The 25000-nt window shown below is 45.9% G+C and overlaps 3 protein-coding genes across 7 annotated transcripts in view; 1 reads left to right on the top strand and 2 right to left on the bottom strand.

Moving 5' to 3' along the window:
- Positions 1-8315, bottom strand: part of phf21b (PHD finger protein 21B) — a 17181-nt gene extending 8866 nt beyond the window's left edge. Inside the window, exons 1-2 of one of the 4 annotated variants that reach the window (XM_068586925.1) lie at positions 7875-8315; positions 7192-7251 (exon numbers count right to left, since the gene is read on the bottom strand). In XM_068586925.1, the coding sequence (XP_068443026.1) occupies positions 7192-7251; positions 7875-7928 (114 nt within the window). In that variant the 5' untranslated portion in view covers positions 7929-8315. Of the gene's footprint in view, positions 1-5325; positions 5497-7191; positions 7255-7418; positions 7834-7874 lie in introns of those variants that run through there. The other 3 variants (XM_068586924.1, XM_068586926.1, XM_068586927.1) reach the window with 3 other exon arrangements.
- A 4897-nt stretch (positions 8316-13212) lies between these two features.
- On the top strand, positions 13213-17032 carry nup50 (nucleoporin 50). Its single transcript, XM_068586609.1, has 8 exons — positions 13213-13404; positions 13837-13944; positions 14044-14124; positions 14205-14379; positions 14649-15137; positions 15251-15335; positions 15526-15644; positions 16338-17032. The coding sequence occupies exons 2-8, from the start codon at positions 13876-13878 to the stop codon at positions 16535-16537; spliced, it is 1218 nt and encodes a 405-aa protein (XP_068442710.1). The 5' UTR covers positions 13213-13404; positions 13837-13875; the 3' UTR covers positions 16538-17032.
- Positions 17033-17191: 159 nt separating this feature from the next.
- The window catches only part of kiaa0930, an 8067-nt gene continuing 258 nt past the window's right edge, over positions 17192-25000 (bottom strand). Inside the window, exons 2-11 of one of the 2 annotated variants that reach the window (XM_068586607.1) lie at positions 24134-24525; positions 22209-22369; positions 22000-22104; positions 21819-21896; positions 21619-21720; positions 21261-21401; positions 20357-20545; positions 19268-19427; positions 18965-19120; positions 17192-18413 (exon numbers count right to left, since the gene is read on the bottom strand). In XM_068586607.1, the coding sequence (XP_068442708.1) occupies positions 18373-18413; positions 18965-19120; positions 19268-19427; positions 20357-20545; positions 21261-21401; positions 21619-21720; positions 21819-21896; positions 22000-22104; positions 22209-22369; positions 24134-24263 (1263 nt within the window). In that variant the 5' untranslated portion in view covers positions 24264-24525 and the 3' untranslated portion in view covers positions 17192-18372. The remainder of the gene's footprint in view (positions 18414-18964; positions 19121-19267; positions 19428-20356; positions 20546-21260; positions 21402-21618; positions 21721-21818; positions 21897-21999; positions 22105-22208; positions 22370-24133; positions 24526-25000) is intronic. The other variant, XM_068586608.1, reaches the window with a different exon arrangement.

The following is a 25000-nucleotide window of genomic DNA, read 5'->3' as shown; positions in this document are numbered from 1 at the left end:
TAGATGTTGTTTTTGTCATAAAAACGTTCACAAAAAGATGAATAAAATCACGTTGCAGAACCAGCCCAGTGGGTTATGAAGACAAAGGCACTTCCCTTCTTACCCTTCACAATAAAAGCCCGAGACATATAATATTCAGGGTCAACTATCTGATATGTTGATCGAAGTGTTCAGATCCGTTATTTCAGTAAAAGTACTAATACCACAGTTTAAAAGTACAAGTATTTTCAAAATGCTTGTGTACATCGGTGTGTTGGAGGAGCCAATCACAGGGAGCAGGAGGAAGAGGAGCAGGAGGAAGAGGAAGAAGAGCCTACATGTGGTTCCTCAGAACCTCTTTCAGTGTGAATGCAGCATAAGTGTTTGATCAAGAAAACTCTTTAAAAAAATACAAGAAGCTTCATTTCTGCTAAATCCGGTGTTTTCATGTCTCACTACAGCGCCCGTAAGCCTCACCTGCCTGTTGCCATGGAGACAACAAAGCATCCCATAAGCAGTCCCCCCCCCCCACCCGTTGTGATGCATCCATGTGCTATCAAACAAAACCTGAAATATGACGTCTCCTCCCAGCAGAACCACCTTGTAGAGTTGTATCCACGACACCACGTGAGGCTGTCACACACACACACACACACACACACACACACACAGCTGCCTTTCACTCATCGCTCATGGCGACCTTGTCAAGTAAAAACAAATTAAAGTGCCATTTATTATGCAGCGCTCTTTGTTAGCGACTGATTGGCTGCTCAAGGACACGCCCCCTCCCCCTTACAGCGTAACCCCCAAAGCTCAAACTCATAACTCAGGTTCCGTGCAGCAGGACTCCATGAAGTGTTTGTGGTTTTAGCTGCTCAATAGTTTGTGTTCCTGAAAATCATCACTGACAACACACACACACACACACACACACACACACACACACACACACACACACACACACACACACACACACACACACACACACACACACACAGCCTTCATCTCAGGGTGAACATCTAGAACAAACCTGATGAAACATTCTCATTCATCACCATTAAAGTCACTGGGAGGAACTCTGCACTCGTAATGAACCACACTTCTCTGGGACCGTCAGTGTGAACCACATGAGGGGACCAGGACCAGGACCACAACAACCACCAGAACCAGGATCAGAACCACGTGCTGATGAAGAACACCAAACGTGTGATGCATTCAAGGACGCTTCAAAGGCTGTGAATGAGAACATTCACAGAGGTGCTTTTTGTTGAAGTGTGATTCTTAAGTCAACTGTTAGTTACCAGGCAACATGTGAAATATATATATATATATATATATATATATATATATATATATATATATATATATATATATATATATATATATATATTTCACATGTTGGTGGACGATGGCCTGCAGCCGAAGAGATCTGACCTGTCAAGCAGGAAACCTCCTGTTGTGCGTGTGTGTGTGTCCCCGCATGTGTGTGTGTGTGTGTGTGTGTGTGTATGTGTGTGTGTGCGCGTTTGGGTGCGTGTGTGTGTGTGCGCGTTTGTGTGCGTGTGTGTGTGTGCGCGTTTGTGTGCGTGTGTGTGTGCGTGTGTGTCCTCTACAGTTTATTTACAGACTCCTTTAAAAGCACAGAGGATATTAATAGAGTGGCAGGAAGATGCTGCTCAGAGAGAGACCATGAACCAGAGACAGAGTACTACAGAGGACCACCAAGGACTACAGACAACCACCAAGGACTACAGAGGACCACCAAGGACTACAGAGGACCACCAAGGACTACAGACAACCACCAAGGACTACAGAGGACCACCAATGACTACAGAGGACCACCAAGGACTACAGAGGACCACCAATGACTACAGACGACCACCAATGACTACAGAGGACCATCAAGGACTACAGAGGACCACCAATGACTACAGACAACCACCAAGGACTACAGAGGACCACCAATGACTACAGACGACCACCAATGACTACAGAGGACCATCAAGGACTACAGAGGACCACCAATGACTACAGACAACCACCAAGGACTACAGAGGACCACCAAGGACTACAGAGGACCACCAAGGACTACAGACAACCACCAAGGACTACAAAGGACTACCAAGGACCACAGAGGACCACCAAGGACTACAAAGGACCACAAGTCCTCCGCTGGCTTAAGAAGGTCCTGGACCCCAGCAAAGGGGTCTTTGAAGTGCTACTTCCTCTTTGTGGCGAGGCCACTTCCGTCTTCAAGGATGGCTCAATAATGCATAAGCAGAGAAAAGCCGTGCATTGTGGGATGCTAGCCTAGAAGGAGTATGCAAATGAGGGCCAGAAAACTGAGGCTCCTCCCACACACTGTTCTGATTTAAATAAACAGGTTTAATATATATATATATATATATATACATATATATATATATATATATATATATATATATATATATATATATATATACATATATATATATATATATACATATATATATATATATATATATATATATATATATATATATATATATATACATATACATATATATATATATATATATATATATATATATATATATATATATAGACACACACACACACACACACACACACACACACACACTTCTACTCTCCAGCAGGAGAGCAGCACAGAGCCGACCAGAGGAGGCTGAGAGGAAACAGCTGCTGGAGAAGAAGACAAAAACATTCCTCTCTTCACGAAGACAAAGAGCCGCCACCACAAACACTCCTCTTCCTCCTTCTCCTCTTCCTCCTCCTCTAGCAGAGGAAAAATGCCACTCTGTGCTTTTAACAGCAGAGAAAACTTCACATGTTCATTTCATCATACATGATGTTTACAGAAACATATTAAAAACTAATATTTAGTTTGAAGTCTGAATTTAAACTTTCTAACTTAAGTTCTGTGTGTTTTTACTGTATATAAAGAAAGTAGCAAAGTTAAAATATTACTTACAGCACTTTGTAGTTTCAGTAAACTAAAAAAGTTTAAAGTTATGACTCAACTATTTTATTCTTTCCTTAAAAAAACGTTTACTTTCACCTGATGGTGTTAAAAACATTGAACTCTGAGCTCATGATGATCCACCTGGGACCAGCAGTCATGTGACCACACACACACATACACACACACACACACACACACACACACACACACACACACACACACACACACCAGCTGGTGTGGTTTTAAGCTCCAGCTGCTTCAGTGAGCACAACGACACAGTAACTTGCAGTACACAGCTACTTGTAGTACACAGTAACTTGCAGTACACAGTAACTTGCAGTACACAGTAACTTGCAGTACACAGTAACTTGTAGTACACAGCTACTTGTAGTACACAGTAACTTGCAGTACACAGTAACTTGCAGTACACAGTAACTTGCAGTACACAGTAACTTGTAGTACACAGCTACTTGTAGTACACAGTAACTTGCAGTACACAGTAACTTGCAGTACACAGTAACTTGTAGTACACAGCTACTTGTAGTACACAGTAACTTGCAGTACACAGTAACTTGCAGTACACAGTAACTTGTAGTACACAGTAACTTGCAGTACACAGTAACTTGCAGTACGTAACTTGCAGTACTTCTGATGTTGTACAGGAAGTACTAACATTAGAAGGTTTACCCATGATGCAACACGTGGCGAGGTTACAGGCTAGAAGCTCCTGAGTGGTTTTACTTCCTGCTTCCTGTCTCAGAGGAAGCTGCTTCACTTTATGGACAACACTCTGATTCTGATGTATTACTACCTGGTACTAGCCCAGCCGTGTACTTTATGGATGTATTACTACCTGGTACTAGCCCAGCCGTGTACTTTATGGATGTATTACTACCTGGTACTAGCCCAGCCGTGTACTTTATGGATGTATTACCACGTGATACTAGCCCAGCTAGTTAATGAATATTCAGTGATCATTATTATATTACATGTCATTTAGCTGACGCTTTTTATCCAGAGGACACTCTGCTTGTCCCGCCTTCTCCTGCATGTGGTCCAATAACGGCTGCTCTCAGGAAACTAACCAATCAGACGCCTGCTAGCTTCTGTCAGACTGATCCAGAGTCAGGAACCACTCCTACATATTCTATTTCTTTAGTTCATCTGTTATTTTCAGGCATCTCACTGAACCGGATTTAAAGGGACAGTACAGGTCCGACAACTCCCATAAGCACCGCCTCCTGCTCGTTCTGGTCCGTTCTATTGGCCGGTGAGGAGCAGGTGAGTCACTACCTGAAGGAGGAACAGGTGAGTCACTACTTGAAGGAGCAAGTGAGTTACTACCTGAAGGAGGAACAGGTGAGTCACTACCTGAAGGAGGAACAGGTGAGTCACTACCTGAAGGAGGAACAGGTGAGTCACTACCTGAAGGAGGAGGAGGTGAGTAACTACCTGATGGAGGAGCAGGTGAGTAACTACCTGAAGGAGGAGCAGGTGAGTCACTACCTGAAGGAGGAGCAGGTGAGTCACTACCTGAAGGAGGAGCAGGTGAGTCACTACTTGAAGGAGCAGGTGAGTTACTACCTGAAGGAGGAACAGGTGAGTCACTACCTGAAGGAGCAGGTGAGTCACTATCTGAAGGAGCAGGTGAGTCACTACCTGAAGGAGGAGCAGGTGAGTCACTACCTGAAGGAGGAGCAGGTGAGTCACTATCTGAAGGAGCAGGTGAGTCACTACCTGAAGGAGCAGGTGAGTTACTACCTGAAGGAGGAGCAGGTGAGTCACTACCTGAAGGAGCAGGTGAGTCACTACCTGAAGGAGCAGGTGAGTCACTACCTGAAGGAGCAGGTGAGAGGCCATTTAAACCGGCTTCACTCTTAAAGTAAAAACATTTGTGAATATGAGATGAAGTCCGTGCAGCTGAATGAACGTATCTATGGAACATGAACGTGACGGAATAAACTTCTTAAATAAATCCTGCGTCTCCAGAAGCTGCAGGCTCCAGAACCATGGCGCTCCGCTCAAGCCCCAGCATAGTAGTAGTAAATAAATGAGCGACAGCATTATTATTAATAATAAATAACTGAATGAGCGACAGCAGAACCAGATCAGGGGTCTCCAGAGGAAGAGCCGTCACGCTGATGCAACGCAGAGCAAGAGGAGCCGGAGGGAAGCCCTGGATCGCCAGAGAGACCGGGTCTGTGAGCCGGACCACCAGGACACCGTCACACTGCTCCTGGAGCCCATCATGGTTGTTATTAAAACTTGTCCTCCTGCACAACATGGACGCTGAACACAGATGAGAGCAGAAAGCTTTTATGACGATTTCTCTCCCGTTCAAGAGGAGGTAAATAAATAAAGTAGGAGGGTGACCATGAAGTGACCTTCCAGACGCCGTCAGCCCTCTGCTTTATTCCTGAAGCACAGCGCTCGCTCAGCGGCTCAGAGTTCACGGCGGGTTTATTGTGATGCCGAGGCCTCGACGTGGACTGGGTTCAGAACCCGTTTAGATCTACCCGACATGGAGCTGCTTCTGGGGAGCAGCGGCTCTTATACTGGGGGAGTGAAAGGTCACATTTTAGTGAAAAAGAAGAATTAATCAGTGCGGTGATTAAAAGCGACTTCGTGCGGTGCTGACTGGGCTTTCTGTCTCTCTCTTTTCACCGCCACCCTTCCCCCGCCCCGACCACATCCAAACCAAAAACAGCATCAAAGCAATCAAAATGGTAATGTTAGGCATGAATGGGGCCCATCCCCCCTCCCCCTCCTCCTCCTGCACGAAACTCTGCAGACTTTTTCCCCTCTCCATGTTAGACACACACACACACACACACACACACACACACGTACACACACACACACACACACACACACGTACACACACACACACACACACACACACACCACCCCCCTTTTCCCTCTCAAAATGGAAGCTTCCACTACCAAACTGAAGAAGAAGCAAAGGGAAAGCAAAACAGTCAAACTGCACAACACAAACAAGGGGTTTAGATTCTGGATTGGAGACCAGCGTGCAGACTAGAAAGGGGATTAACATCTGGGGGGGGGTTGTGTTTAGTAGCAAGAGCTCAGAAGACCGCATCGATCGCATCGGGAGAAAAGGACTGTGACACTTCTAACAGAAACACACCGGATGAGCTGTGTAGCTTTTATTTTGAAAAACAAAAAGACCACTTTTGTTTGTTTAACTTAAGTTTACAGAAGTTAAACATCAGCCGAATTGAAGAGTACTTTTGTGGGGAGTCACACAAAGACACACGTTATGATCCACGTCGGGTGTTACACGTTAATACCGTTTATCTGTTAAATGTAGACATTTGTTAACGGAGTCTGGGAAAGTAGCGAGGGCACCAGTCGGTGAACTCCCGCTCCAGACTGCGTGTTAGTGGAGCACGGGCCCATTAAAGCAGCGGGCGTGTGTTGTAAGGGCAGCACACCGTCACGGTACGGGCTTTTGGACGTGTTTCTAACCATCGGCGTTCCAGTACACCAGGGCCTCCAGGCCCGTTCGGGCAGTCCACCCTCGCTATCAGAGCTGGGACCGACCGGCGGGGCGGTGCAAAGCGAGCGGAGGCGGGGTGAGCGGAGAGGAGCTGGCCGCGGTGCTGAACACTGCTGCCCGGCTGCTCGCTCTCCTCTCGGTACCCATCGAGCACCTGCTGCCCGAGTTAGCGGAGAAGAAGAAGACATGCAGCGATAGTAAAGAGCAGAAGAAAAGGAGAGTGAAACAAGTGAAAGTGGGCGAATCCAGTGCACCGCTGCGGTCACGTGACCCTCCGAGAAGAAATAACACCACCAGAAGTGTAAAGTAACCTCAAAAAAACGTTTAAGACGGTAGAAAGCAGGTTAACAGTTAACTCCACGACGACATTAACGGTCAACCGGCAGAAACTTTCCCGGTGAACGCTTCCCGCCGCCGGATAGTTACCCCCCCCCCCCTTCTTCTTCTCTCCACAAACACGTCGACCTGCTCAAAATGGACGCGAACATTTTTCACACAACTTTGAGATGCCGAGAGACAAGACGACCGTTAGGCCACAGAGAGGAACAGGAAGAGCAGGAGAGGGTTAATGGTGTTCACTTTTCCTTTTTTTCCCCCTTCTTCTTCTTTTAACAATCCACCATGTTTGTTATGGCTACTTGAAGATGGACTCTCTCTCTCTCTCACACACACACACACACACACACACACACGCACACACAGCGCATAAAGGAGGAAGCAGCCAGCTCACTTGCTTGTCGCTCAGGGCCGTCACTCTCCGGTCGTGGATCTGTCTCCTCAGCTCTCCGTCCTGGGGAACGAAACACACGTCAAGTCACCGTTTACACCGACAAACACACGGAGACAATTCAGCGAAGTCACGACGGAGAAAAAGCCTCAGATTTATGCTGATAAAGTTTCTCTACACACCCTCTGAGACCCGACACATAAATACATATATTTAAATATATAGTGTACCTGTGGGTCTTGCTTCATCTGTGCAACTAGTTTAGTAATTACGGTGAATTAAAAAAAAAAAAACAACACCCCCTTAAAAAAAAAAAAAAAAAAAAAAAGTGTCCTCAAGTTTGTCGAGCAGAGGAAGGGAGGAACAAAGCGGCTCTCGGCGGCTCATAAATATGCAGGTCGCGTCCGGATCGCCGCCTTCACCGCATTATTTTTAGCAAACCGGGAAATACTCCCGGTTGTTTTGCTCCGTCGGGGGAGCGAGAGAAGCGGCACAACACACCGACGGCAATTAGCTGGAAGAAAGTAGCGGAGGAAAAGTGCACTTAAATCGGACTTGTTGGCGGACGTCGTGTCGCCGTTATAAGCGTCCTCCTCTCGGAAAGTGTTCGCCTCCTCGCCTCGCCTCCTCGCCTCCTCCCTCCTCGCTCACATAACGGGTTAGAAATAACAGCGATGTTCGTTTACCTGATGACATTGGATTTCTACTTTCAGCGCCTCGTGCAGGCCTTGTAGTTCCATGTTCCGGCCGGAGAACCACTTTTCTCCCACTTTTCGACCCCAAGTTTAAGTGAATTTGAAAAAAGATTTTTTTGTGTTTTTTTTGTTTCAAAGCGACAATAACAATTGGAAAGAAAGAACTACTCGGGCTGCCACAAAAAAAAAGCAAGTTCTCGCTTCTTTTTTTTCCAGGGCTAGGGACTCATCACCCACTTTCCGCCCGTCTTCAAAAGTGCTCCAAACCCGGCGCAAAGAGCTCCGGCCCCGGACGGGTCCTCTCCAGATTAACGGCCGAACGTCGAGGGGTCCGACGGGGGAGCGGGTCGGCTTTTCTTTCGGTAATTTTAAGTTGAAAAACGGGGACTATATTTTGTCCGAGTCCGCGGCTTGATTTCACTTTGCCTGGGGAAAAGTTGCGCTTCGGCTGTCAATGGTAATTCTGAAAGTTCCCGGATGGAGCAGAGAGAGACATGCGCAGTGGGCGCAGTGAGCCGGGGGGAGCTACAACTACTTCAAGGAGTATTTAAAATAATAAATAAATAATACATTGATGTATCCTGCACGTTCCCAACCAGATGCTACGAAGTGTTTCACAAGACAATAAATGAAACAACAATAAAAAACAATAAAATAACTATTACGTGACTTCTCAAAACTTTTTATTGTATTTATGTGAGAACATTTTCTTCCCAACATGTTTGTTTATGTTATTGCCTTCTATTGTCTCTATTGTTTTAATGGTCTTTTGGTCCTGAAATGTTTTTAGTTCCTGTTTTATTTATAAAGCACATTGTACCTTTCGCTTAAAAAGATGCTGTATACATAAAGTGTATTATTAACAATACATATTATCATAAAAACGTGTCTCCTTATGTACTCTCTGTAACATATCATGAATAGAATTCTTCATTTTTCTTTATTCATGTATTTATAGTGTGAATAATAATAATACTAACTGTATGTTTTAATAATCATACTATGGTAGAAGAAGTACTCAGAGATGAATAAATTAAAAAAATAGCAATACTAAAGTGTACAATTACTCTTTAACAAGATAAAGGTGACACATTAGCATTATAAAAGTACTCAATAGGCAGAACTATATATATATATATATATATATATATATATATCTCATTCCTGCATTAATGTAGCAGCTGCTAAGGTGGAGGTCATGTACATGACTTTATACCACATCTGTAGTGATCATTTATTAGTTTAATTATATTTGTCATTAATAATGAGAATCCTTTGTGTGACTAACTTCAGGTTATTAGTGAACTACTTTCAGAGTAACATGGAGGTAAATAAGATAAAGATGGCTGCATCCTTCACCTTCAGCAGGGGGAGGAAGAGCAGATTCCTCATCACCACTAAGTGAGGCAGACAGCAGAATGTTGGGGATCAGAGCAAAACAAATATGTCGATGCTCATGAAGCCTGCAACCAAAATCTGCCCGCTTGTAGTTTTCTTCCAACACAAAGAGGCCAAATGTGGCCGTTTGCTTCCCAGAAATCCAGCCTCTTCCCCCCGCGGCTGTCAGTCCGACCCCCCGCCTCCCTCCTCCTGGACACAAGACGCGCCGCCATTGGTCCAAACTGCTGCTTCAGAGTTAGGGGCGGGAAGGGCGAGCCAATCGGGAGTTGCGAAGCTTGAGGGACGGCGCGGGGGAACCAATGAGAAGCAGAGCAGGGGGGAGGGGGGGCTATGTGATCGGAGAGTTGATGAGAGAGCAGAGATGGCAGTTAGTGATTGAATTTATTGTCAACTCGACAGCGAACAACTTCGACTCAGTTTTCAAGCACACATTAACGCAACGTGAACAAAATGGCGGCGATGCGTGTGTGTTTTTTGATTCTTTGAACACACAAGCAGACATTTTGACGGGTGGATATCCGTCAAAATGTCTGCTTGTGTGTTCAAAGAATCCAAACACACATACACACACAGAGTAGCACCACGGACAGAGCAGGAGGGGGGGGTGGTACTTCTTCATGCTGGCGGTTCCGCCACATCACTCAGAGAGTCTCCATTTTGTTTATTAACACCGCTCAACCCCAAGGATTCCTGAAGCCTCCGCCGTGAATTGGACCTGGAAACCGGCAGTAAAGTTGTGGTTCGTAGTGATCTGGACAGAAAGTAGTCCCTCCGCCCCTCCCCCTCCCTCTCCCTCCGCCCCTCCCCCACCGGCCGGCTGCTCCATCAGCTGCTCTCTGCACTTCACTGCTCTTCTTCTGCGAGCTCTGCGCCAGTAGAACCAGTAGAACCGGTACTAGAGCCCCCCCCCCCCCACACCCTTTTGTCTAATTATTGGGATTATATATTCTGTCAATTAGTTCAAGTTATTTATTTCTCACATCAACAATTAGAAGTGTGTATGTTTGTAAAAGTCTTAATCTGGTGCAAAACACAACGAGGGGTTAAATAAAACACTCAGAACATAAAGTACACGTTATGTACATGCACCGTGTACATATGTGTGTATGTATACACAGAGGAAGTAAAAGTATACAACCTCAAGACTTCAACAATCTTCTTTAATAACTATTTAAATGGTGTTTCAGTTTCCAGTACTATTATGTGTACTTCTACTTGTGTACATCTCAGAGGAACATATTGTACACTGCTGGTATTTAATGTACAACAACACAGTTTATTACTTGATTATTTGTCTTTACAATAACTCAAGGCATCAGTAAAGTACTAGAGGAAATGTGCTTAGACATGAGTTATCTCACACATGGAGGGGAGGAAGCGGTCACTGGGCTTTTATTTTGGCGGGTCAGGAGCCAGGCCTTTGAGTTTTTGAGGCGTTTAATGCAGGCTGTTTAGAGAAGTACTCCCATCTTTTAGCGTAGCATTAGCAGGACTGCTATCAGACTGCTACGCTAACACAAGAGAAGCTAACACCTTTCTTACAACGTTTAATGAAAATACTTTAAAGTTCCTCACAGCTGCAAACTGTTCTGTACCTGAACACAACAGGACACTTTCATCATCATAATCATAATAATACTAATAATTAGTTGTTTATTTATTTACTAAAACAAACAATAGGAGCAACAACAATATAAACAAGAGCGATGACATCACACTAAATAAAACACAGGAAACAGTTTCAGTAGTACTGCTTGGTGAGAGTACTACTAGAGTATTTAAAGTAGTACTCAAGCCCGATCTCCTCCACAACAACAACAACCTCTGAGCTAATTGTTGCTTCACCACACAAACACAGGCTGTGTACCCACATCTCTCTCTCTCTCTCTCTCTCTCTCTCTCTCTCTCTCTCTCTCTCTCTCTCTCTCTAAATATATTACATATATATATATATATATATATATATATATATATATATATATATATATATATAGCCAGCTGAACATATATATATATATATATATATATATATATATATATATATATATATATATATATATATATATATGTTCAGCTGGAAGTTGTCGTGTGGAGATAACGTCCTGACATAACACACAGTAGCACGGACAGTGCTAATGCAGCACTAAGAGTCAAACGTAGCACTGAGTCATGAACGTGGTCTCTACAGTGTTAAAGTTATTCTGAACATAGTGGAAACATTTCAGAGTGTAATCTACTCGTTGTGTTGTTTACATTTGACTCCAGGAATAATGAATCCTCTTCATGAGTGTTAGACACAATTTATTACAAATAAAAACATTTTGTTTGCATATACTTTGACAATGCATATTTACCACTGGGGAATTTACTGTGTAATGATTCACTGTGTGTGTGTGTGTGTGTGTGTGTGTGTATGCGTGTGTGTGTGTGTGTGTGTGTGTGCGTGCGTGCGTGCGTGTGTGTGTGTGTGTGTGTGTGCGTGCGTGTGTGTGCGTGTGTGTGTGCGTGCGTGCGTGTGTGTGTGTACGTTTTCTTGTATACTTTAATAAGTGTGTTATTGTTGCAGTGAGTTGTAATTATTTACAGATTGAATCTGTCTGTGCGTATGAATGTTGTTGTTTCGGGTCTTGACCTCAGACTGAAGAGAGCATGAGGTCATGACCTTTGTCCAGCTGTAGTTCCGGTCTGGGCCTCCAGGGGGAGCTCAGCTTCTTTCATTCGCAGCTGATGGACCGAGCTGACCAATCACAGCTGACCACAGCAACACGGCTTCATCACGTGACATCACACTAATTCAGTTTTATTCACTTCATTTAAACTCTGATCAAACAGGAAAGAACGATGCATTCATTCATCTGTTGAACGAATTAATCCAGTCATGAAATGAACAAACATGTGTGTGTGTGTGTGTGTGTGTGTGTGTGTGTGTGTGTGTGTGTGTGTGTGTGTGTGTGTGTGTGTGTGTGTTAATGTGCAAGTCGTGTCGTGTTGTTTAGCTCCACCAGGGGGAGACATAGTTTACATCCGGGTTCCAGAGTTTCATCATTTAATTAATTTTAATTTGATAAATAAATTACTGTACTCTCATGTTATGTTTCCTATCCTTTTCTTCTGCTTTCTCCTCCTTTCATTTTCTGTTGGTGAAAAGCTACACTTTTATTCGTAGTCTAAAGATCAGAGTATTTTTTAGAGAAATAATTCTGTTTCTTCAAAAATCTCTTCAAAGTAGTCAACGAAACATTTGTTATTTTCTGTCATTTTTGTCGTTTTATATTTTGCCAAAACATAGAGTTAAAGACTAGTTTTGTGTAAAAATATATCAATATAGCTATATGTCCCAATGAGTGATACATAAATAAATAACCACTAGTAAACATCTTAAAATATATTGTTATCAATCCACGCAGACGCAGAACTAGAAACAATTAGTAATAAAAAACAATTTCAAAAAAGTAGATACGTGTAAAATGTATATATATATCCATCCATCCATCCATTATCTTGACCGCTCATTAAGGTCGCGGGGCGCTGGAGCCGATCCCAGCTGTCAAGGGGCGAAGGCAGAGTTCACGTGGACGAGTCTCCAGTCCATCACAGGGCAGAGACAGACAACCATTCACATTCACACGTACGGGACATTTAGAGTCCAGTTAACCTCTGCAGCATGTCTTTGGACTGTGGGAGGAAGCCGGAGAAACCTGGAGAGAACCCACGCTGACATGGGGAGAACATGCAGACTCCACACAGAAGGACCTGCAGACCAGGATCCGAACCACAGACCCTCTTGCTGTGAGGCGTCAGTGTTAGCCGCTACACCACCGTGCAGAAATTTATATATAAATATATATAAATAAAAAAAAGTTAAATCTCTAAAGACTTCAACTCCCATCATGCCAATGGGGAACGCCGCCTGCTGCGCATGCGCAACACGGCCGGACGCGCTTTCCCATGCGGATATACACCGCTCGGTAAAATGGCGGCGTGAGGAAAGCTCGTTCAAAACACAGAGACGTTTACCCGCGACGGAGGTTATCTACCGGCCCAGAGACCGTCTGCGCCCCGCGGAGCCGCCCGTGAACCCCCCCAGCGGCGGCGGTTGGACCCTGCGTCCCGGTTAAAGGTACGGTAACGGTCAAACAACGGGATCTAAACCAGGCGCGGGGACGTTAGCACGTTAGCATGTTAGCAAGACGATAGCTGCTGGTGCGCGCGGGCCCGACGGCCGGTGTGTTGCTCCCGAGGTGACCGGGTCTGTAGGTCTCTACTGCCGGTACGGGACACACCGGAGACCCGGTACACACCGTACTGTTCCTCAAATTCATCTCATGAGGTTTACTGTGGAAATACTTCTCTATGTAAGTTAGTACTTTACTATAGAACATCTCTGTAATACTTTAATACATTACTTCTATGTATTACTTTGATATAATACGTCTCTGTAATACTTTAATATCTCGCAAGCTGCCTGGCCTACCGATGGTTATTATAATAAATTAGTACGATGATGATGATGACGATGATGATGGTGACCATGTCTCTGCTTCTCTCCCAGTCGCTGCTGCTTCTCGTCTCCGTCCTTCAGAGCGCCGTGATGGCGAAAAGGATCGCTGACAAGGAGCTCACGGACCGGAACTGGGACCACGAGGAGGAGGAAGAGGAGGCGAGTGTGTGTGTGTGTGTGTGTGTCTGTCTGTGTGTGTGTGTGTGTCTGCGTGTGTCTCTTGTCTGTTAACGTGAGTCTCTTGTGTGTCTCCTGAAGGCCGGGACGTTTCTCGTGGCGAGTGAAGACGTGCTGAAGAGCCGGCCGATCAAGAAGGCCAAGCGCAGGACCGCCGCCGAGGTAGAACCCTAGAGAACCTGTTCAGTCCCTGGTGTTCTACAGAACCCTACAGAACCTCTTCATTCTCGCGTCTCTTTCAGGCCGACGGCAGCGCGTCCTTTAAAGGGTTCAAAGGGTTCTCTCTGAGCGGCACCGCTCCGACGCCGTTCTCCGGGTTCGGGACCGGCGGCTTCACGGGCCTCAGCGGGCTGACCAACGGGAGCGCCGCGCCGGCGTTCTCCGGGTTCGCCTCCCCCACATCCACCTGCGCTCCAGGTGAGGAGGCCATCTTTGTTTCCTGGACAGGAAGTGAGAGGAGGTCCAGCAGGATGTTGAGTGCTGAGATCAACCAGCTGATTAACATCTTGTTTATTGAATGATGTAATGCCCGACATGTCCCAGTGCATCATGGGGGACGGAGACTTTCATGCTGCTGATTGTAGGGGAACAGACAGCTGCTGGTTTGTGTTTTATGTGTGTTAACGTGTGTAGTGTGTTATTGTGTGTCTGTTGAGGTGTCTCTCTAACGTCCCTCCCCCTCTCAGGTCTGTCGTTCACCGGCCCCGCCTCCTCTGACGTCACCGCCCAGCCGACCAATGGCTGCGTCCCGGCGGGCGGCAGCAGCAAGGAGTACAGCCGGCAGCTGACGGCTCTGAACTGCTCGGTGAGGGACTGGATCACCAAGCACGTGAACGGGAACCCGCTGTGCGACCTCAACCCCATCTTCAGGGACTACGAGCAGCACCTGGCCTCCATCGAGCGGCAGTACGGGGCCGGGGGCGAGGAGAAGAAGCCGCCGCCGGCCGCGGCCAGCCTCCCCCCCGCCGCCCCTCCCTCCTCCTCCTCTTCCTTCTCCTTCAGCAAGGCCCCGACAGAAGCGGCGTCCAGCAGCCCGGGCGTGAGCTTTAACTTCGGGCAGAAGGTGGACGGCTCGCTGCTCGGCTCCCTGGGGCCCAAAGCCCCGAGCTTCTCCTTCTCCTCCAGCCACGCCTCCCTGTTCGGGGGCCCGCCGCCGGAGGCCGCCCGGCCAGCAGGTACGCCATACGTGTTCATCACCTGGGAATCATCACCTTCAAGGGATTCATTCCTGACTCCAGACCTCTTGACGTTGTTAATAAAGTTTCATTTGAATGGTTTCCGTGTGCAGAAGAGAACGGAGAGGAAGAGTCAGACGAGCCGCCCAAAGCCGACATCAAGGAGGTGAAGGAGGACGACGCCTTCTACTCCAGGAAGTACGTCACTGTAAACACATGAGGGGAATACTGTCAAGTACAAATACACAAAGTGAGACATTAAATACAAACAACTTCACCTTCAACGTTTCACCAGATGTAGTCTAAATAAACTGACCCGTGTCTATCTAGGATGTAAAGAACTCCACCTGAACGTGAGAGCTGCTCTGACGTCTCTGCTGCTTTTCAGGTGCAAACTCTTCTACAAGAAGGACGCAGAGTTCAAGGAGAAAGGAGTCGGGACGCTGCACCTCAAGCACACCGAGGACGGGAAGGTCCAGATGCTCATCAGAGCCGACACCAACCTGGGTACTAGTACACAAGTACACAACACTGACACCAACCTGGTACTAGTACACAAGTACACAACACTGACACCAACCTGGTACTAGTACACAAGTACACAACACTGACACCAACCTGGTACTAGTACACAAGTACACAACACTGACACCAACCTGGTACTAGTACACAAGTACACAACACTTATAAATCTATAGATACAATCTTTGGTACATTTGGTGGCATATTCATTTAGTTATTTTAATTATAGTTTCAGTTTGCCAGCTTCAGTCCTGTTTGTTGACCTGGTTGACCTGGTTGACCTGGTTGACCTGGTTGAACTGGTTGACCTGGTTGACCTGGTTGACCTGGTTGACCTGGTTGACCTGGTTGACCTGGTTGAACTGGTTGACCTGGTTGAACTGGTTGAACTGGTTGACCTGGTTGAACTGGTTGAACTGGTTGACCTGGTTGAACTGGTTGACCTGGTTGACCTGGTTGAACTGGTTGACCTGGTTGAACTGGTTGACCTGGTTGAACTGGTTGACCTGGTTGACCTGGTTGAACTGGTTGAACTGGTTGACCTGGTTGACCTGGTTGAACTGGTTGAACTGGTTGAACTGGTTGAACTGGTTGACCGTTCTCTTTTTAAAACTTGAATCTATTTAATTGAAGACTGGACCGTCAGATCTAACGCTCGTTGCTGCTTTTATTTTGAAGGGAACATCCTGCTGAACATCCTGCTGCAGGCGTCCATGCCGTGCTCCCGGGTGGGTAAGAACAACGTGATGGTGGTCTGCGTGCCCAACCCGGCCGTGGACGACAAGAACCCCGGCGGTCCGGTTCCTCTGCTGATCCGGGTCAAGACCTCCGAGGACGCCGACGAGCTGCACAAGACGCTGGAGGAGAAGAGAGGCTGAGCCGGCCGCCACGCGGCCCCGCCCATCACGCCGGTTACACGCACATGCACACGCACGCGCACACACACACACACACACACACACACACTTCTCTCCACAATAAATTGGTCGTCATACTGTGAAATGTGATGTTTGCTGGAGAGAAGCAGGTCGTCTACATTCCTCCAGTCAACACTCAACAGGAAGTCATCTCCTCCTCCTCTTCCTCCTCCTCTTCCTCCTCTTCTCCCTCTTCCTCCTCCTCCTCCTCTCACTTCAAGGTTTCCAGATGGAGTCTCTGGTTTTAGTAGCGAGCGCGTGGAGGGTTCAGTGTTTTTCTGTGGAAACTATTTATTGATCGTTTCGATGGCGTGAACCAGCGTTTTAATTTCCTGTCATGAACTCTGTTGTTGTTGTTGTTGTTTTCTGTCCAAGTGTCCTTTGTGTGTCCTCGCGCTCGGCCGTCGAGGCGAGTCGTCTCAGGACGCTGCTGGAAAATAAAGAGGAAACCAACCAGCTCGTCTGCTGCCTTCTTCTCCTTCCTCTTCCTCTCCTTCATCTTCATCAGTCTTTTTCCTTTATTTCTTCCTGAAACATCAGTTGTTCATATTTCAGATATAATTTCGTCTTTTCAAACAAAATAAATCACCAAACAAAGTTTTTTTTGTTCTGTCAACGTGTATTTCAATAAATAAACACAGTAAAATAAACAACAACAAAGTGAGACAACATGCGCGTGAGCTGCTCGTGTACAAAAGGTTTTACAGTGCGACCTGTCGGATCAATAATACATTCAGGAGCTCGGCTCTGATCACCGACTAAGCCCCGCCTCCTGATCCACGTCAACGACTAAGCCCCGCCTCCTGATCCATGTCAACGACTAAGCCCCGCCTCCTTGAGCGTCTTCACTGTTAAAACGTTTATTAGTAATCAATAATAAACTAGTTATTAGCGATCAATAATAATCACATTACTTCTGATCATTTCTCTTCCGTAAATGAAACTAAAACATTAGATTATTGATCGAGTGAAAGGAAAGTGATTATTGGTTAAAGAGACGTTTGTTAATATTTTACTACAAACACTTTGAAGTTTAAACGTTTAACAAATGAAAAAACACATTTTATCTTCTTTCCCTTAAATTCAGCTCCATGGTTTCTTCTTCTGTGGTTTTTCAAGTCGCTTCCAGTTTGTTTTAAAGCAGAAAATCATTTCCAGACAAATATAATCTGGAATATTTGTAATTTAGTAATAAAACGAGTTAAGTGGAATTTTTTTACTTGTAAATTTATGATTTTATCATTAGGATCATTTTCCAAGTCAAAGTGATTTTTTCTTTCTTGAAGTAATAATTTAGACGACGCTGATGACTCATTAAAGTAAATGCTGGTAACAAGTCTCGGATGTGACGTTTCTTATGAACAGCACTTTGTTCTTCCCACGTTGACATCCAGAGACTAAACGGGACAGAAGGATGGAAACAGGAAGTAAAGGACCGAAGCGTCTCCACTTCCTGGTTCCTCGTACAAAAACACTTCACGAGTCCCGTCGTCGTGGATCGTATTTAAAAAAGAAAGAAGCAGAACCTTCAGTGAGGAAAGCAGCAGATATTTACATGAAAACACACATTCTTCACTTCCTGCTCAGAGTTCAGCCAATCGCCTTTTCACACTGGAGGTCACGTGACCCGCCGCAGCAGCTGAGGAGAAGAAGAAGAGGCACTTCCTGAATGGCTGGCTGGTTGCCTCCTCTGAAGCAGGCGTTTGGTTGTTGGTCTCGGTGTGGACACCGGGGGGCGCCGCTGTGCTCTGATGACCAGGAGGCACTTGGTAGTGATGCTCTGAGGGAGTCGGCTGCTACGTCATCAGGATGGGCTTCTGCCTCACCTCCAGGATGTCTGAGGACATGTGATTACATCCTCACACGTGATATCACATTATGTTATCACATGTTATTACATTATTACATGTGATAATGTAATCACGTGCGATTACATTATCACGTGATTAATCATCACATGTGATGACGTTATCACATTATTATGTTATCACATGTGATGATGTTATTACATCATCACATGTAATGATGTAATAACATGTTATTACATGTACCATGTGATGATGTAATTACATGTTATTACATCATCACATGTTATCACATGTAGTACAATGTGATGATGTCATTACATGTTATTACATTATAAAATGTTACAACATCAACGCGCGATAACATGTAAACACGTCATCGCATGTGATGATGTGACCATCACATGTTTTTACATGTAATAACATCTGACAATGTAATAACATGTGATGGCATGTGATTACATCATCACATGTTACGCATCACAGGCTTCTGCATCCAGGATGTCTGAGAGACTGGACCTCTTATTATGTCCTCACATGTTATACATCGTCACTACACGTCATGGAGGCGCAGCGCTCTCACCTGCGGTGATGCGGTGCAGCGGCAGCGTGACGTAGGTCAGGTGCGAGTAGAGCAGGAAGTAGTCCTCCGTCCGGTTGAGCTTCAGCCAGGAGCCGACCAGCGAGCGGCCGGTGCCCGACAGCGAGCGCGAGCGCAGGTTGGAGGAGGCGTGAAGGTCTGAGGGGGAAACGAGGACAGGTCGCATCATCGGCATCGGCTAAACCCCGCCCCCTCCGGCTAAACCCCGCCCCCTCCGGCTAAACCCCGCCCCCTCCGGCTAAACCCCGCCCCCTCCGGCTAAACCCCGCCCCCTCCGGGTCCTACCTTCGTCCTCCTCCTCCCTGAAGAACTCCTCGCTGTCGTTGGCAGAGTGAGACTTCTTCATCTCGGCGTTTCGGCTTCGCGGCGCTTTGCGTCTCAGAGACGGAGAGAAGAAGGACGGCCGGTTCCGCTCCGGCGTGGGCGGCGTGCTGAAGGACGTCACCTGCAGGGACGCAGAGGTTACTGCAGTACTCTGAGGTTACTGCAGTACTCTGAGGTTACTGAAGTACTCTGAGGTTACTGCAGTACTCTGAGGTTACTGCAGTACTCTGAGGTTACTGAAGTACTCTGAGGTTACTGCAGTACTCTGAGGTTACTGAAGTACTCTGAGGTTACTGCAGTACTCTGAGGTAACTGAAGTACTCTGAGGTTACTGCAGTACTCTGAGGTTACTGCAGTACTCTGAGGTTACTGAAGTACTCTGAGGTTACTGCAGTACTCTGAGGTTACTGCAGTACTCTGAGGTTACTGAAGTACTCTGAGGTTACTGCAGTACTCTGAGGTAACTGAAGTACTCTGAGGTTACTGCAGTACTCTGAGGTTACTGCAGTACTCTGAGGTTACTGAAGTACTCTGAGGTTACTGCAGTACTCTGAGGTAACTGAAGTACTCTGAGGTTACTGAAGTACTCTGAGGTAACTGAAGTACTCTGAGGTTACTGCAGTACTCTGAGGTTACTGCAGTACTCTGAGGTAACTGAAGTACTCTGAGGTTACTGCAGTACTCTGAGGTTACTGAAGTACTCTGAGGTTACTGAAGTACTCTGAGGTTACTGAAGTACTCTGAGGTTACTGAAGTACTCTGAGGTTACTGCAGTACTCTGAGGTTACTGAAGTACTCTGAGGTAACTGAAGTACTCTGAGGTTACTGAAGTACTCTGAGGTTACTGAAGTACTCTGAGGTTACTGAAGTACTCTGAGGTTACTGAAGTACTCTGAGGTAACTGAAGTACTCTGAGGTTACTGAAGTACTCTGAGGTTACTGAAGTACTCTGAGGTTACTGAAGTACTCTGAGGTAACTGAAGTACTCTGAACAGGAAGCGACGTCCCGGTTTCTTTGTTCGGGGGTTTGGGTGCGTTTGTTTTCCTCACCCTCTCGTGCTCGGGCGACGCCTGGTCCTCCTCGGTGCCGCAGGGCGAGGTGTCGCCGGTCGGCACCCTGCTGACGGCCATCTCGGCGTGACCTTTGCCCTGCGGACCCTTCATCCTCACGAACTCCATGTTGTTGTACTTGTAGAAGCCGAAAGACATCCGCTGCGCCATTTTAGCGGCTACGCTCACCTGAAGCGCACGAAGCGTTTCATTGCTTTGTAAATTATGTGCGAAGATGTGTAACCATACTCTTCAATAAACTGAATTTGCATTTATTTGTGACTTTAGCCGTTAGCTTCAGATATAATTCAAGCTAAATTTAAGCTAGCATCAACAGGCTAATATGCTCCCAGAACCTACTAACATGTGTTGACATGATATCAGTGTTAGCTAATGTCATTATTACTCTTTATTAACATCTTAGCATGCTACAATGCATAACATGATATTGTCATCATGTTAGCATGTTATAGTAGCATTAGCTTTAACAGGCATGCTTTTATTTTAGTTCACTTTGCAATATGAAATATTTGTTAAAATCAAAAAAAATAATGTTCACGAATCATTAAAAAAATGTAAAAACCAAATCCCACCGCAGCAGTAAATAATCATGCTAATGTTAGCATACTACTGTTAGCATATTAAAATGCTCACAGTTATAGTTAGCTATCGAACATACTAATGTTTTATCATGATCTAGTAGCATCAGCTTTTAGAATAGAAAATAAGAATTATGAAATATACAAAGCAACGGTAAAAAACAAAGCTAATATTAGCACGACTACCGCGGATACAGTTAGCATTGACACAGTAACTTCGACGCTAGTTAATTGAACAGATGAGAAGCCGCTGAAAGCTCGTAAGTGGTCTTCATAGGTTAGCGTGTTAGCGTGTTAGCTCTCACCCGGTTGTCGTAGACCTTCTTCAGGGCCTCGTAGCGGATGGAGCCCTGGAAGATGACGCCCTGGAAGGTGTTGCTCTTGTCGCTGGCCACCAGCTCCACACACACCATCTCGCCCTCGCCCACCGTCATGTCGCTGAACACCTGAACGACAGAAACCATCACGACGCGGAAACTACTCAATAAAAGCTAAAAAACAGCTAAAAAAACAGTGCAATATAGAACAAAAGGTAAATATAATAAAGTAAATATTAGTATTCATGAACACAAAAACACAGGCATGTTATGCATGGTATTATGCATCAGATTATCCTCTTTCCCACGGCCCCTGAACGCCTCTCAACGTGTGATCCTCCATTACCTCCTCAAAGTTGTCGATCATGAAGAAGATGTTGGGGTAGCTCATCTTAGACTCCTCCCCTTTGCTGTCCATGGCGTGTTTGCTGGGAGACGCGAACACTTCCTGTGAACACAAGTTAGCTTCCTTAACGTCGGTGAGGTGCCATGACACACACTTTGTACCCGACACTTCCACTTCGTACAAGACACTTCATTTCATACCTGACACTTCTTCCTGTGGATGTGAATGTCTCCGGCGTCTGAGCGCGTGCAGACAGCACACGTCACCACGTAGTCCAGCTGCAAGATACACAAGTAATACACAAGTAATACACAAGTTATTGAAGTAATGCAAGATATAAAACACTACGTTAATAAAACAAGCGATATATAAACAGACGACCTTCTGCAGGATGAGGTTCAGGTAGACGCTCTCCTCCCAGTCGATGTCGGGGTCCCCGAGGCCGGGAAGCTTCTTGGAGTCTCTCCTGTAGACCTCCACCTCCACCTGCGGCACGACACACACTCACACCTGACTGACTGTGTGCGTGCGTGTGCGTGTGTGTGTGCGTTTGTCGCGTGACTTCCTGTGAACACGACATCATCGCTCACCTTCTTGCCCTCGCCGCCGCTGCTGCTGCCGTCGGCGCTGACGTAGGCCAACTTCCTGCGGACGTAGAACAGCATGTCGTCCTGTCGGGGAGCGAACTTCTCCATGAAGTACGTGGAGAACATCCAGGTCCAGAACACGATGCGGTCGTCCTTAAAGCAGCCTGACGGGAACACGCGGAACCGTTAACATACACACACAGCTTCTATACAACCAGAGGAGTCTAGAAGCATAGACTTCTATACAACCAGAGGAGTCGCCCCCTGGTGGTCAGGAGAGAGAATGCAGCTTTGGTTGACACCTGGTTTACCATTACAACGCTATGAATTGTGGGTAATTCCCTGTGATTATGTCATGGACCACACGCTTTCATCATGTCCTCATGGTTTCATTCATGACGCGTGTTCTCCTGTGGTTCTTCCAGAGTTCTGCAGCAGAGACCTTCAGTAAACTCATGATCTATTTTTAGCAGCGTACAAATACACAAAGAGCCATGAAGCCGCTCCATCGCTCTGATGGAAGGGAGCTGATTACCCACAATGCATCTCTGCTGGAAGCAAGGAGACATGTCATGAGTTGAGGTCAGGCTGCAGTTTAGAACCTCATAGAGAACCACTAGAACCTCATAAAGAACCACTAGAACCTCCTAAAGAACCACTAGAACCTCCTAAAGAACCACTAGAACCTCATACAGAGCCACTAAAACCTCATAAAGGACCACTAGAACCTCATAAAGGACCACTAGAACCTCACAAAGAACCACTAGAACCTCATACAGAGCCACTAAAACCTTATAAAGGACCACTAGAACCTCATAAAGAACCACTAGAACCTCATACAGAGCCACTAAAACCTCATAAAGAACCACTAGAACCTCCTGCGGTCGCACACAGACGGGTACAGGAAAGGAACTGAAATATTTAGCAGATCGTTCTGTGTTCTCCGCTCCGTCTGTCTGCTGCTGAACGTTATTTTTAGCCGAGGTTCTCCGTGGACAGAGACGCCGGCGGGTTCCTGAGGTACTGGAACCTGAATCATTGATGTTCTTCTGTCTCGTCTCAGCTTCTGATGCGCCTGCTTTCTGCCTCCAGACCGCCATGTTTTACTAGACGGACTCCATTAAGAAAACTGTACATTTAAGATGATATTGTTCATAATTAGAACGTCGGAGCCGACAGAGAGGAACCTCTGGGTTTCACGAGACAACAGGACTCCCTGCTTAATTTGGCATAATAATAATAGCAATAATAATTATAATAATAACATAATTATAACTCAAAGACAGGAGTGGAGCAGCAGCTGTGATGAGGTCACCGCTGCATTGATCAGAACCGTCCTGTCAGGACTCAAAGGTCTTTGAACGTTTGTTGTTTTTAGTTCTGAATGATTCACATTGCAGCAGAACACAACAACACTGGTTAGCTTAGCATAGTGACTGGAAGCAGGGGGAAACTGCTAGCGAGCTGGCTCACTGGTCAACAACATCTGGTTTGTTCTTATCATCTGTTAACAGAATATTAGTACTAGTATTTATTATGGCATCCTGTGTACTTGTACTTTACTGTACATCTCAGAGAGAAATGTAGTATTTAGTACTGCACTTCATGTACCTGCTTTAGTTACTTTACTGGAAACTGTTTACAACAAAGATAAAGTACAAACTGTACATGAAGAAATGCTACATGAAGTACTAATTTAATAACATGTAGTACTACTACATGAAGTGCTGCTCATGTAACAACAGTATTAGTACACTGTGGTATTAGTACTTTGACCTGGCTAGAGTATCTGTACAGTGTGGTATTAGTACCTTTACTGTAACAGAGTACCTGTACAGTGTGGTCTTGGTACCTTTACTGTAACAGAGTACCTGTACAGTGTGGTATTAGTACCTGTAGTGTCTGCTATCAGAGTACTCTGTGCTCACCCAGCCCGCTGCTCTCCTGCCGCGCGCTCAGCCGGCTCCTCTCGTCCGCGATGGCCTTCAGCATCTCCCGCAGAGAGCCGTCCGGCTCCTCGGGCCCGACAGCCTGACACGCACCGGGGAAGGACGCCATGTCCGCGCCGGGATCATGACCGTGTGCCCCGGGAGGGACACCGAGGATCCTCCCCTCCGGTTCTTCCCCCGGACCGAAGCCTCGATGTGGATCCGTGCGCCGTGTGCCGGGACCGGGGTGTGCTCTGCCGCGCTGCCGGGGGAGGAGGCAGGTAGGTCGGGCAGCTGCTGAGGGAGACTCCGGTCCTTCTGTTGTGCAGATCAGCTGGAAACACCCCTCGCACTTCCGGTATCAACACGAGGCTCTTAAAGGGACAGAGCAGCTGGCAGGTGTTACAGAGAATATGGTCACCCGACGCATCCAGTGACCCGACCGAGCAATACAACCTGTTTGAATAGGAATCATATCAAGGACAAGACAATAAAAAGTAGCAGAGGAGCAAACTGATTTTTTTCTTTGTCGATTTTTTAGATTTTCTTTGTCGATTTTTTTTTTTTTTAAAATAGACAACGAAATCTACGAAAAAAAAAAAAGCTTTTGGGGGAGTTTTGGTCCCAATTCCATTGGGATTTGGATATATATATATATATATATATATATATATATATATATATATATATATATATATATATATATATATATATATATATATATATATATATATATATACAGTTATTACTTAAAAGAATTGCCAATGTTCTACTACATTCAGTAAACCGGGTCTGCTGGCCTCCGGCGCTCGGCGGGTCATAAATCAGGCGCACCCCTTTCAGCATGAGCACTCATGGTTGGCGTGA

The sequence above is a fragment of the Clinocottus analis genome, unplaced genomic scaffold, assembly GCF_023055335.1.
Source record: "Clinocottus analis isolate CAN_PGR_092001 unplaced genomic scaffold, fCliAna1.0.p SCAF_20, whole genome shotgun sequence".
In the NCBI taxonomy this organism is placed as follows: domain Eukaryota; kingdom Metazoa; phylum Chordata; class Actinopteri; order Perciformes; family Cottidae; genus Clinocottus; species Clinocottus analis.
The sequence above is the reverse complement of the archived record's forward strand: the minus strand, read 5'-3'. Positions and strand labels throughout refer to the sequence as shown.

Bases quoted from the DNA above. Each gene is read 5' to 3' on its own strand.
- nup50 (XM_068586609.1), top strand. From the start codon at position 13,876: ATGGCGAAAAGGATCGCTGACAAGGAGCTCACGGACCGGAACTGGGAC. The intron at 15,138-15,250 runs GTACGCCATACG...TTCCGTGTGCAG, and splicing joins GGAGGCCGCCCGGCCAGCAG to AAGAGAACGGAGAGGAAGAG. The intron at 15,336-15,525 runs GTACGTCACTGT...GCTGCTTTTCAG, and splicing joins GACGCCTTCTACTCCAGGAA to GTGCAAACTCTTCTACAAGA.